Source organism: Hydra vulgaris, chromosome 03, assembly GCF_038396675.1.
Source record: "Hydra vulgaris chromosome 03, alternate assembly HydraT2T_AEP".
Taxonomy (NCBI): Eukaryota; Metazoa; Cnidaria; class Hydrozoa; order Anthoathecata; family Hydridae; genus Hydra; species Hydra vulgaris.
The window spans coordinates 9,818,216-9,831,839 of NC_088922.1; the positions used below are offsets into that span (position 1 = coordinate 9,818,216).

The following is a 13,624-nucleotide window of genomic DNA, read 5'->3' on the forward strand; positions in this document are numbered from 1 at the left end:
ATAAAATGCTAATTATCCCGTTGATGGGTTCAAAATTATTGCCCTATTGAACCCATCAACGGGATAATCAATGTTTTATAAAATAGCATAAGAATAAATCAGGGAAGTCAAAATTGCATATCAAATTTCAAATTTTGTTTTGTTTTTTAGTCGATTAAGTTTTGCATTTTCATATCGTAAAGAATTATCAGAAAATATTTTTGAAATACTTGTTTATTGTTTGCAATTTCATGGTACATTCTTAAGAAACAGAATTCAAATTAGAAGAAAAAAATGTTATGCAGAATACCAAGTTTAATATGTGGCTCGAAGTCGAAGTCCTGATAAAAAAATAAAAATATCCACAGAAAGATCTGAGATAATGAGAAAAATTGAGAGTCGATTTGAATAAAACGACAACTTATTCTGCTGAAGCAAAACTAAGAGTTGTAATAAGTCGCACTCTAAAAAGAAAACTTGTAAAGCAATTTAATAGGCTGAACTCATCTTTTAAAAACGTTCGACAAAATGGAATTGCATTGAAAAAGGTTTTTGAAGCACTACTATACGCAAAAGAAAAGTTTTTTTATTCCTTCAAATAGTTCAGCTTGTAAAGAAAATCCAGCTTTACCGGATTGTTAATGTTCAAAGCTGTATGGGCTTTCTGAATGTGATTTTTTATCAGTTGTAAATTTTTATAATGAATGTGCGATTTGTCTTAGATACATTAACGAAATCAATTCAAGTGTCTTCAATCAAAGTTGAATCTGAAATAACAAAAAAATTATTTGTGAACCTTATACATATGGTTGCACATATAACAAATACACTGCATATAAAGATATGAAACAGTTAGAAAAACACTAGCAAACTGTTGATACATTTGACTTTGAAGTATCCTGGGACGAGTGGAGAAAACCTGAAGCTAAAACACATGCAAACATTGAAAATTTTTTAAATAAGTCTACTGTAACAGAACTCATCCAGCACATATCAGTGATGCGTGATAAATTCGTTAAACACACATTTGTAAAGAAAAACCAATCAACAATTTTCAATAAATTGAAGGAAGTTTCAATCAATAATGATTCTGAAACTGAAAAAGGTAATCCAAGTTGAAGAATCTAAGGTAATCTAAGTTGAGAATGCCGCTTGCTCTTCATTTTGGTAAAACCAAATTTCAATATTGAACCTTGCAGTCTAGGACATTGAGTTAAAAATATTTGCTATAGTTTCTGATTTAACAGATCCTACAAAGTTTTTAGTTATACTGTATATCAACAAAATCCTTCACTTCATTCCTATTAGAAATGCGTGTTGCGTCATGTAACTGGTGTTTTCAAATTTTTTCTTGAGCCAGTGTTAAGGCAATAAAATTTAATTTAAATGATATTATAAATTCTAGTTCAGGATTATTTAAGAGTAAAAATAAACAAATTTTATTTATTAGAATATTTACACACACACACATGTGCTGTAGTTGCCTTTTGTGAATACTTTAAGCCCAATTGTAGCTTTAAAGTCCAATGTTGACTACATTACCAAATATATATATATATATATATATATATATATATATATATATATATATATATATATATATATATATATGTATATATATATATATATATATATATATATATATATATATATTTAAAGTTTCATGTTATTGTTCTTTGTAAAGTACTGAGTAGTTTCTTGATTATCAATAACAATTTGAAGCAGGAATTAGACACAATTACATTAAAACAATCTTTAAAAGATTGTTTTAATGTAATTGTGTCTAATAAAAAAATGATGAATAAAATAATCTTGAATTCTTTAAAATAAAGCAAAAAAGAATAAAAATTTTAATGTAAAAATGATATCATAATATTGAGAAAATAAATAAATCTACTTCAACATTAAAAAGAAACTAAGTGATTTGTATTTATTAAATTCTTTTGACCTATTGTCAGTTATTTAAAAATAGACAATTTTTTGATAAATATTTTAATTTATTATGAGCATATATTCCTAAATCAAATTTTACAAACCTTAAACAAACACATTTCCTGTTTTCCCAATTGTGCATCAGTAAATTTGACCGACCAAAACTATTTGTTTGTTTTATTTTCAATTTAAATTAACTACTAATTATTAAAAAAATGTATTTAAGATGTAATTCATTATTCAAAATTTATTTGGATTAATTTTTAAAAAGGGTTTCATACAAATTTATTTTCATATAATCACTTCCAGGAAGACCATCTAATTAGTAAGACAACTCATGCAATGAAAATAATAAAAATGGAAATTAAAAAATAATAATAATAACAAATAAAAACAACAAGACCCTTTCTTTATGCCAGATAATTTGAACAAGAACTAAATGCTTTATATTTATAAATGTTCAATAAACTTTTTTCATAAATCAAAATATTCCACTGATTGAAAACATAAACACCCTTTTTTGCTATAATGTTCCGCTGTTAAGAAACATCAACAATTTTTAACATAAACAAAATATTTTTTCTGCTCAGTGAAGTGAGGGAAAGGTAAAGTAAAGATTTAAGATAAAGAAAAAAATTACTTAGTATAATAAACTAAAGTAAAGTAAAAAGCAAAAAAGTATTTTGTAAATAAAATAAACTTGCTTTGGAACAAAATAAAATACTTTTCTGAATGGATTGCTTCTAATGTTGATTTTGCATCAAAACCACGCCCAGGAAAAACTTGAGTTTTACCATGAGAAATACATGCAAGACTATAAAAAAAAAATTAAGTTTTTACATGAGAAATCCATGCAACAGTATAACAAATTTGAGTTTTATCTTTTCTAATAGTCTAGGAAATCTTATTTGCTGAAAACAAGTGGTACTCAATGCACTCTTTCAAATTACTAGATGTACTCAATGTTGTCTAGATGTTACTAATCTGAGTAGCCTTAAAATAAAACATTTAAAGTCAAAATACTTTTAATTGTTTATGCGACACAAAGATCGCAAAAAGTGACCAACGGAGCCGTCCAGTTACGTAGACCTGGGAGATGTGAAAATAAAAACAGATTGCAGATGGTGTCATTGAATAAAAAATAAAAATCATAAGAAAATATAAAATGTGTGGCAAAACTTTTGGGAAGTAGAAAAATGAAGAATAGACGATAAGGGGGTATGGGGAGGAACAACTAACGCTCTAGTCACTTTGAGTGTTGAACATATGCAACAAAGAACAAATATTTGATATACTGATTTTAGAGACTGTTGATGTCTACAGGTGTGATGGTGTAGTGCATTAGTATGTACCGTTTGGTCGTCTCGTATGGTCTCGTTATGTTTTCATTCACTTTCAAATCGGGTGAATAGAAAGCTATACACACTCACTCCTTGCGCTTATGGGCTAGCACATCAGAGCCAGACGTAAGACCTACAGAATGGATTTTAATTGATCGAATGCACACATTAGTCACCGTAGGCCAAAAGCCATCGCTCTTAGTCAAAAGAGCTACTACCCCGTGCTGGTGTGGAATGATGTGCTATGGAGTGAGATTTTAGATCCAAGCACATAGTCAGCGAGCGCTGATTCGATGTGCATTGTGGAGCTTCCGAATGAACGTGTGCGTGAGTGTTAACGTAGCCATTAGGTTATTGGGCGCCATAACCACATCCAGCGGGATATCCTAATGTCAGTTTTGTCGTTGTAGTGTACATTGGAAAAAGTCGGGGCTCACCAGCCACAAAGAATAAATTTGTTTGTTTATGCGAGACAATGGTCGCAAAAAGTGACCAATGGAGCCGCCCAGTTACGTAGACCTGGGAGATGTGAAAATAGAAGTAGATTGTAGATGATGTCATTGAGTGAGAATCATAAATGAATGTAAAGACTATTCTGCAGGAGGAATAAATAGTTAGATCTCAGGAATAGGATGAACAATAACTCACGCTCTAGTCATCCTAAACAAATGATGAAACAATGTTTAGTCTATGACTAAACAAGTCAATATAGATCCGCTGGTTCATTAAAGGCAACCATGGCTAAAATTATTGCACCATACAAAAACAATAAAATAAGTAGATAACAAAATATAAAGTAAAATGATAAAAAATATAAGTACGAGCAATATAAAAAGAAAAAATAGGCTAGTAAATGTGCTACTATATATGGTCTAAACTCTAGATAACAAACTGAAAACTGATAATCACCTGTGTGAGATAAAAGTATATAAATGTCGTTAATGTAACAAATTCATAATATAAAGCTCACAAAGCGCTATAATACGTGGGTGGAAGAGGTAAAAAAATGTTGGTGCCATGGTAACCAATCAGAATTAAGTAGTGGATAATGGTGATCCCCTCCTCAGGAATGCACTGCGATCACCAATGACGTTTCGGAGAGCCCGAGACCTGCACTAACGCCACTCTTCAGGGGCGTGTCCTTGCAACAGATCTCACCGCCTGCACTCTACGTAATGCTAGTCAATATTGGAATATAACAGGATTACACTACAAAAGCCAAAAATCCCAATCCCTATCCCAGTTTTTAATACAGCTCCAAATTCTTAGAGATCTCATGAGGGTGGTAAGGGATGCGCGTGATAAGTAGAGACAAAAGCTATCACACAAAACAGACTCAGATAAATTATAAAATGATTAGCCAGAGATAAAAAAAAATACAGACATATAATCAGTAGGCAAAGAAGAGTGAAAAAATAAACAGATGAGACAATAAATGCGATTTTTTACTAATAGCTTATAACCAATGAAAAAAGTAACGTTTAAAAACAATATTGTTGACAAAACGACCTAACGAACGTTAGTGAACACTGTATAGTGCAAACCACAACAAACTAACTTAGTGACGTCAGATCAAGAAAACTAGATAGAAACAAAAAAGAAACAAGAAACCTCATGAGATGGTGATATGTCTAAACTTATCTAGTGGTATAGTTCAGTACATACAAACCAAGAATACATTTATTATAAAACTACGCTAATACGTAATTTTGTGAAAAATTTTCGCGCTGTTATGCTTCTCACAAATATGCGGTCTCATTCACACGTAATAACACAAATCTGAAGAAATATACAAGGATAAGGTCAAAAAAAGAATATGAACAAAAGTATATAATAAAGAAAAAATATTTGATAAACTGATTTTAGAGACTGTTGATGTCTACTGTTAGATGTTTTGATGTTGTAGCTTTACATGAGAAATCCATGCAACACTATAACAAATTTGAGTTTTATCTTTTCTAATAGTCTAGGAAATCTTATTTGCTGAAAACAAGTGGTACTCAATGCACTCTTTCAAATTAATAGATGTACTCAATGTTGTCCAGATGTTACTACTAATCCGAGTAACCTTAAAATAAAACATTTAAAGTCAAAATACTTTTATTTTAGTGACTATTGGTGATCTTTCCTCCTAAATCATTTCTAATAAATCCTGCTAAATGCCTTCTTAACCTGTACTGTAGTATGCTAAAAACATTCTTAACCTGTACTGTAGTATGCTAATAACCTTCTAAACCTGTACTGTAGTATGCTAAAAACTTTCTAAACCTGTACTGTAGTATGCAGTAAAGTTTCATAGTATCTTGAGAATGTTATACAGACATATTACATATAACTCTTAATATAAAAACTAATTATTTAACAGTCAGACCATTAAATTCAAAAGTATAAATTAAATTCTCAGTTGAAAGTTTTATTTGGTAAGGCTTTACTGAACTATTAAGACTGGAAACTAAATGGTTATGAAAGACTGGAAAAAAAAAAGAAAGTAGCTCAAAAACCTTGCATGGATTTTTAAAGAACAGCAAGTAAAAACAATATTCCAATAGAAAAAACCTAGAAACTGTTCTAAGCTAAAATCAAGGAACCTCAAAACAAAAGTGCTTAAAAAAAAATTTATATGCAACTTACCTTCCAAGCACCATTCCAAAACAATGATATAAGGGAACTGGAATACAGGTGCGTTCTGTCTAATGAGAAAAAACAATTCATTACTCTAAAAAATTATAAATGTTTAAGTTTACTAGACAGTGGTCAAGCAAAAACAATTGCTCTGCGCTTATGAAACACACGCAAAAATAGAATATTCAAAATTCTTGATTTTAAATAAAATATTTTTGATGTTATAATAAAAACTTATTAATTTAACATTAAAGTTTGTACATTACTAAAGAATAAAAGATGCAATCACACATATTTGTGTGTGTATATATATATACATACATATATATATATATATATATATATATATATATATATTTATTAGGATTATGACTTTTTTTCAAGTATAGTTTGTACTATAGTTTGATGAACTTTTACCTAAAAAGCACAAAATGAACTATTATTTTCATATCTTTTGAAAAAAGTTCACCCCGCCATTGGAAAATCCATTTTGACATAAGTACTACTATGTATTCAAATGTATTTAGAATGGCATAGTCATGTAATACAATAAATTTTCAATCCAACAATGACTCAGACCATTGACCTTGTTCTTGCTCTTGCTTGCTGCATAGAAGGAATAGAAGGTGCAATTTGTCTTTATTTTTGCATGACGAATACATTTCCTTCATTACTTTGATTGCACACTCTGCGCATTGATTACTTCTGGGGATCTGTTGTATGAATGGTTCTTGCTTCCAGCAATTTTCCACAGAGCTTAAAGCCTTTTGTATGGATTCTGTACTTCAGCCAAGTTATTAAAGTCATTTTTCTTGTACAGTAGGTCTGTAAACCAATGGTCTGCCCAGCCATACGATATAAATCAACATACTCTCTGCAGAAATGTCTTTGTTGAAGGAATTAAAATGAAGGCCAGAATCGCTAGTATAGCTCTGGAATTCTACCTCGCATTGCTGATGTTGGTTAATTTCTGAAACCTGATCAATGGAAAATGTCCCTTTTCATCAAAAAATCGGAACACTCAAGTGAGATGAAATAAAAATTTCATATCATCTCTCCAGCCTGATATTTCAAGAATTACTTCTATTCCGTCATCAAACTGTGTTTTCAGTTGTTTGTACTCCTTCAACAGTTGAGATACAAATAGATATTCGATCTTCGGTGATTGTGTTTTACTTTCAAGTTCTTCATCCATCACCAAACAGAGGATTCTATCTAATACATGGTGCGTTTCTCTGTGAACATTTGTTGCAATATTACAACAACATCATTCTTTTTTCCAGTGTTAACACTGGTGGTATCTGTAACAACCATCAGTATTGAATTCCATAGGTGAAATTCATTAAGGACTTTAGAAATTCCTTGAGCAATAGTTTTTCCCCTGCCATCTACCAAGGACATCCAATTTGATTCCTCTTCTTTTATTTTTAAGGACGACTACTTGATAATCGATTTCATTGATGTGCTTGCCATCAAAGCGTATGGACCAACTTTCCATATGCAACTTTTCAATCATTTCTTTTTTCAGCTTGATTGCCTCTTTGATTGTTGACTTGTAAATAGCTGATTGACATGGAGTTGGGATGTCAATATCTTCATGAGCCAATTGCTTGCATATGTTAGCAGCTTTGTTTGTTGATACTTTTGTGTAGGTCACCAAGTTGACTGCAATTTTGCTTTTATGATGTTTTCTGCTTGGTGTAGGAGTAGTCTCATCTTCTTCTTCATCATTTTCATATTCACTGTTGTCAGCCTCAGTCAAAATCACTAAAACCAGGATAGTAGGATGATGAGTTGGATGACCTATTAGAAAGTTTTTGTCTTTTAGAAGGATGGATTGTTTCTTTACTGGCCGCTTGGCCTGTTGAGTATCCCACGTTCCTTTGCTTTCCACTTGGAGATGGTACAATCGCTTGTCCTCAAAAGAAAACCATGTTACATCCACTATACTAATATCAAAAATTTCATCAAGTGGTTCGTAGCTTCCCCAATTGACACATTCATCATAACATTTCAGTATTTTATCAAGCTTTCCTCGTATAACTTGATCAGATAAATGAGGAAAATTCAGTTTATTCTTTCACAATTTGGTGACTTCTTTGGAAATTTCCGCTATTCTCTCCTTTCTTCCTATGATTTTTGGTCAAGGGAAATGGTAGCATCCGATAATTTGCTTTTGGAGAGGCATTCTGCACTTTTCTTCCAGTGAATATTCTTCCAAAGGGACCATTCTTCTTTTATGAGTCTTCAAATTGTACTAAACTATTGGTCCAGACATCCTTTTTCTTCTGAATGCTACTATTGCTAGGCTTGTACGTCGCCATGTGTTGCTTCTGTAATAACTATAAAATTAGATAAGCAGCTATATATACACAGTCTAAGTTGTTCTAGAGTATTTTAAATTGTTCCAGAATGTTCTAAATTGTTCCAGAATGTTCTTAAGTCGTGTAAAATATTCTGGAATTTTCCAAAATGTTCTAAAGTTCTAAACATTTGTAATCTATAGAAGATTTAAATGATTTTCAGCAAAGCCACAGGTATTAGTAGTAGCAGTAACAAGATTAAATAAATGACGATTCGTAATTTTAATTGCGGGTGACCTTTTTTTACAACATAGAGGAATTGAACATGTTTTCAATGTTTTCTAACAAAAGTTCATCGATTTGTGACACTTTTTTAATGACACATTTATGATTTATGAAATTTTTTATTTTTTTAAAAAGTCAAAAAGTCATAACCCTAATATATATATACATATATATACAGGGCTTGTGATGAAGCGAGTGCGATCGCACTCCGCTCGTAAAACGCGCCCGTTAACGGTATTTTCAAACGTTTTAGGCGCGATAAACAACGCTCGTTCAGCTTATAACGAGCGTATAAAATAACGCTCGTCCAATAGTTCAAGATTATTTTTTTTATTTTCATGAAATATTTAAAAAAGATTTTTTATTAAAGATATTCTGTTATCTGATATAAAATATAAAAAGCACAACATCGATCTCTTTAGCACTAACGTAATGAATGAGCAGTTTAAAGTCGTTAATTGTCACTAATCTCAATAATGGAATGTGCACTCTGACAATATACAAGAAGTTTGGAAGTATAAAAATCTCTTTCGTTGAAGTAGTTTCATAAGTGTGATACTAATTCAAACATTTTTTGACGAAAGAATTATGTAACAAATAAAAAAAGATATAAAAAAGAAAAAGTTTTTTATGAGTATCGCCTTTAGCAATTTTCATGATCGCGCTCGCCGACGTTATCTCGAGCGCACATAATCACGCCCGATGAAAACATATTCTAAATTTACGAGCGCGATATAACACGCTTGACGATTTTCTTCATCACAAGCCCTGTATATATACATATATATATATACATATATATATATATACATATATATATATATACATATATATACCAGTGTTGTACACTAGCAGTCGCCCGATGGCAAATGTCACCTGAATCTTCCAAAAGGCTACTGGAAATAATATTTTGATGCAGTTTAGTCGCCCGACCGGGCGACTTGATTTTTTTTCATTATTATTATTATTTCAATAATTCTATAAGCAAAATTTATGCATCCAACTATAAATTAAGCAAAATTTATGCGTCCAAAACTTAAGAAGATGAGTTTTATCTAACATAATAATGACCACCCCCTTCTGCGTACATACGCATTATTTATTATTTAAATATTATCTTGTTGTAACATTCTAAGAGAAATGATAAAAACCAAGTTGCGTAATTAAAAAAAAATAATACATAAAAAGTTCGCTTTTATTTAACATCTTTTTGATACCAATCAAATTATGTTGCAAAAAATAAAAAATATTAATTTGAACAATTATCACTTGATTTCTTTTTTCTCTCCTTATTATTCATAATGTAATCCTAATTAAATATAAAAAACAGTTATGACAGTCAGAAAAAAAAATTTAATGTTTTAAAAAAATCGAGTTTAGGAGAGATAGTCAAGACTTTACTGTTTGAGAATTACGCAAAATGTGAATTTTGTTAAAAAATGGTGATGGACGACTGAAAACATTGGCGGGCAACCAAGATTAGCTAAATTATTACTCTCAGTTGCCCGCCGAGCGACCGACCAAAATCCAAGTGTACACCACTGTATACATATAAATATATATATGTATAAATATATATATATATATATATATATATATATATATATATATATATACACATACATATATATATATATATATATATATATATATATATATATATATATATATATATATATATATATATATATATATATATATATCAGTGACGTATCCAGCTATTAATTATGGATATAACTTTAACATAAGTTCTTTGCATTATAAAAAGTAAAGGTAATTATACAAAATATAGGATAAAAGTGTATATAACATGCTCCCTTGTCAATAAGATAGCTTAAATTGTGATTGAATGTGATGCTTACAAAAAAAATGTTGTCATAAATCTGCAGGATTCATGTACTGCTACACCAGTACAAATTTCTGCAAACATATGAGGAACTTTACTTTTAAAACGGTGTCCCTAAATAATTTAAGTTGTAAATTATAACAGTTAACTTAGGCTATTTTAAACTACGTCAAACGAGAAAAGAGATAATATTATTAAAAAATAAGAATTAGAAACCAATGTACAAAAGATACAATTTTATACTAGCGCAACCCCCCCCCCCATTACCGCAAAGTGGCACAAGGGAAAAAGGAGGGAGGAAAGTTTTTTTTTTTCTTTTGAATTTAATTTTTTTGGGGTAATTCGAGCCCTGCAGACATAATATTTATTAGTAGCATATGGCAAGGTCATAATTGTTGTTAGTGATATCAAATTGATCCTACCTCTTACAACTACCTTAAAGCTGACTAGGACTCTTTCCCATCGTAACCATTACCTTCATATCTATCAGCAAAACAATTCTCCAGAAAACAGATGTCTGTTTACTATTGAAAGAACCCATTATAAAAAGGCTTTGTTTAACACCAAAGCCCACTACTCTTAAGTCAAAAAAGCTTGTATTTAATCTCAGAAATTAGGCTCTCATAACTTCTGGAAAATCTTTAACAGTAACTATAATAAGGGCAAATCTATTATTCCACCTCTCTTGTATGGTTCAGATTTTGTAACACCACCTAAAGTTTGTCACCTCACCTAACTATTTGCTAAAAACTTCTCATCAATGTTTTCTCTTGATTCACTAGTTGCGTTCTACCTGATATAGTTGACAAACAGGTTAATCCATTGCCTGACATTTATATTACTCCAGCTTCTGTATCTAAAGTGATTTCCTGCTAAGACTCTTCTACAGCTTGTGGTCTGGACAACATATCTGTTATAGTCTTGCAGAAGTGTTCTCCCGAGCTGTTATCTATACTTTCAAAACTATTTAACAAGTGCTTAGCTTTGTTTTCCAGCCTGCTGGAAAGCGATATCTCTTATCCCTATTTTCAAAAATTCTGGAGAGTAATTTGACTCATCTAACTACCGTCCCATTAGTCTTCTTACTATCATAAGCAAAGTTTTTGATTCTCCAATTAACAAACACTTACTCTCTAATCTTGAATCTAATAACATACTTTCTGATCATCAATATGGATCTTCTTGTTCTATTGCTGATTTGTTAACTGTTGGCTGTTAATCATTATCATGTACTATAAACTTCATCTTTTTTCTTTCAGTAACTTTCGACTCTAATAGTGGTTGCTTGCAGCCTTGTTGGAAGTGAAGATGTTGAAAAAAAAAGTCTTATCTGATTTGAACACCTTTTGAAGGTATCGTTTAATTCAATGGCCTCTGAGAGAATCAAAATTTTAGGTTTTTCATGTGGCTTATAATATTGTTAATAGGATTCCATTTCTTTTTGATACTAGAACCTTTATTAAAGTTTCTAATATCACAAAAAGTATAGTATTTCAAAGACCAAGCAACCGCTTCGATCTTGCAATTGTCTTAGCTAGTTTTACACTCAGAGCAATGTATATGTCTTAATGTTTTTTGTGGTAAGCATGATCTTTGTCCCTTGTTAAAATTGTAATTTGAAGAGTTATCCACAAAGGATCATTGTTTCTCATTTTAACTGATTGCAGAGGGTAACATCTATTAATCATTTCCTATAAATATTCACTAACACAAAAAAATATAAAATCAAAATCATGATTTTAATAGAATATTGACCAGTTACACTACATAATATTTTTATGGAAAATAGTGAGTCTTAGCATTAATTTTTCTGATAGAAACCATCCACAATTAGGAGGCAACACCATAGCAGAATCCAGTGAGAATGCACAGTGATCAGAGCAGCCCAGTAGACTGAATTTTTTTGTGTTATACAATTTGGGAACATTAGTGGCAATAATGTCGAGAGTCTTATACCCAAGTTGACTAAGAGAATTAGAAATAAGAAAACAGCAGCAACAAAGCATTTTGTTTAGAATTTTATACTTTTTAATACATTTTTTTATTAATTTAAATTTATATTTCAGTATTTGTTTTATTTTTTGTCTGATGGTTTTTATAAATTTTAAACAAAATTTTAGCTTTTAAAACCCCTTTTTAAATTTATTTTATTAAAATTTTAATGAAATAGTTTTTTTAATGCTTGATCATGATCAAGTATTGACCAATTTTTAGAAACCAGTACTTATTATAATGCTATTAAATTTGAGTTATGTTATGTAACGTTTGTTTTTGCGATAAAGTTTTTTGCAATTAAAAGTGTTTATAAAAGTAATCAAAGAAAAGGTTTGAAAAGATTTATCAAAAAATACATATTAAATAAAATATTTTTTAATAAATAAATAAAAACATATATTTATATAAATGTAATAGCGTATAATATTCTTTGATAATTTAAATCAAATGGGTTTATTGTCAACAATCATTGGAATTAATTTGTTACTTTATTCAATGAAGTAATAAATAAACATAATAATTAATGTATGTAATTAATGTAATGTAAGAAAGGTTTTATAAAGGTGTAGTCATGGTTTTGTGTCATTACATGATTTTTTTCACTAAAAAGCAGTGTACTAGCTGTTATTTGCTGGGATAAGTAACCACAAGATTTAAATTTGTAAGCATTTACCAAAAAGGTTGTCAAATAGAAAACATGCATAAGATAAAAAAAAACTGAAAGCATAAGAAAGAATTATATTCAAATAGAACTAAAAAAAAATTTTTTTTGTCTGGGTTCGAGACATAAATTTAACTTTCTACAAACATAAAATTCTTTATTATAATCTTATAAATATTTTATTTAGTACTAACCATCTTCATAAAGTAAAAATGCATGAGCATTAACCAAGCTTACATTTAAGTTGTGTCCAACTATATAACCATTATTTACCAGGTTGTGGTGAGTTAAGGTTACACCTTTTGGAAAACCTGTTGTACCCTGAAAATTAAAACGATGCTAATATATCATTATATACATATATATACATATATATATATACATATATATATATACATATATATATACATATATATATATACATATATATATATATACATATATATATACATATATATATATATATATATATATATATATATATATATATATATATATATATATATATATATATATATATATATATATATATATACACAACATCATCATTTCCATCACCATTATCATTCTCATCAAATTTTGTAAATTTTTCCTTATCCTAAATAATGCAGTAAAATTGTACTTTAAAATAAAAAAATACAATTCATAAAAACTTATATAT

At 29.6% G+C, this 13,624-nt stretch overlaps 1 protein-coding gene across 4 annotated transcripts in view; it reads right to left on the bottom strand.

Moving 5' to 3' along the window:
* LOC136077936 (medium-chain acyl-CoA ligase ACSF2, mitochondrial-like) overlaps positions 1–13,624 on the bottom strand; it is a 54,134-nt gene that overhangs the window by 20,670 nt on the left and 19,840 nt on the right. For all 4 annotated transcript variants that reach the window (XR_010637384.1, XM_065792287.1, XM_065792288.1 and 1 more), the window contains 3 exons: positions 13,201–13,284; positions 5,883–5,941; positions 2,636–2,725 (listed from right to left, as the gene is read on the bottom strand). Coding sequence is in view for 3 of the 4 variants with exons in the window: in XM_065792287.1 (XP_065648359.1) it covers positions 2,636–2,725; positions 5,883–5,941; positions 13,201–13,284 (233 nt within the window). In the remaining variant the exon portion in view is untranslated. The remainder of the gene's footprint in view (positions 1–2,635; positions 2,726–5,882; positions 5,942–13,200; positions 13,285–13,624) is intronic.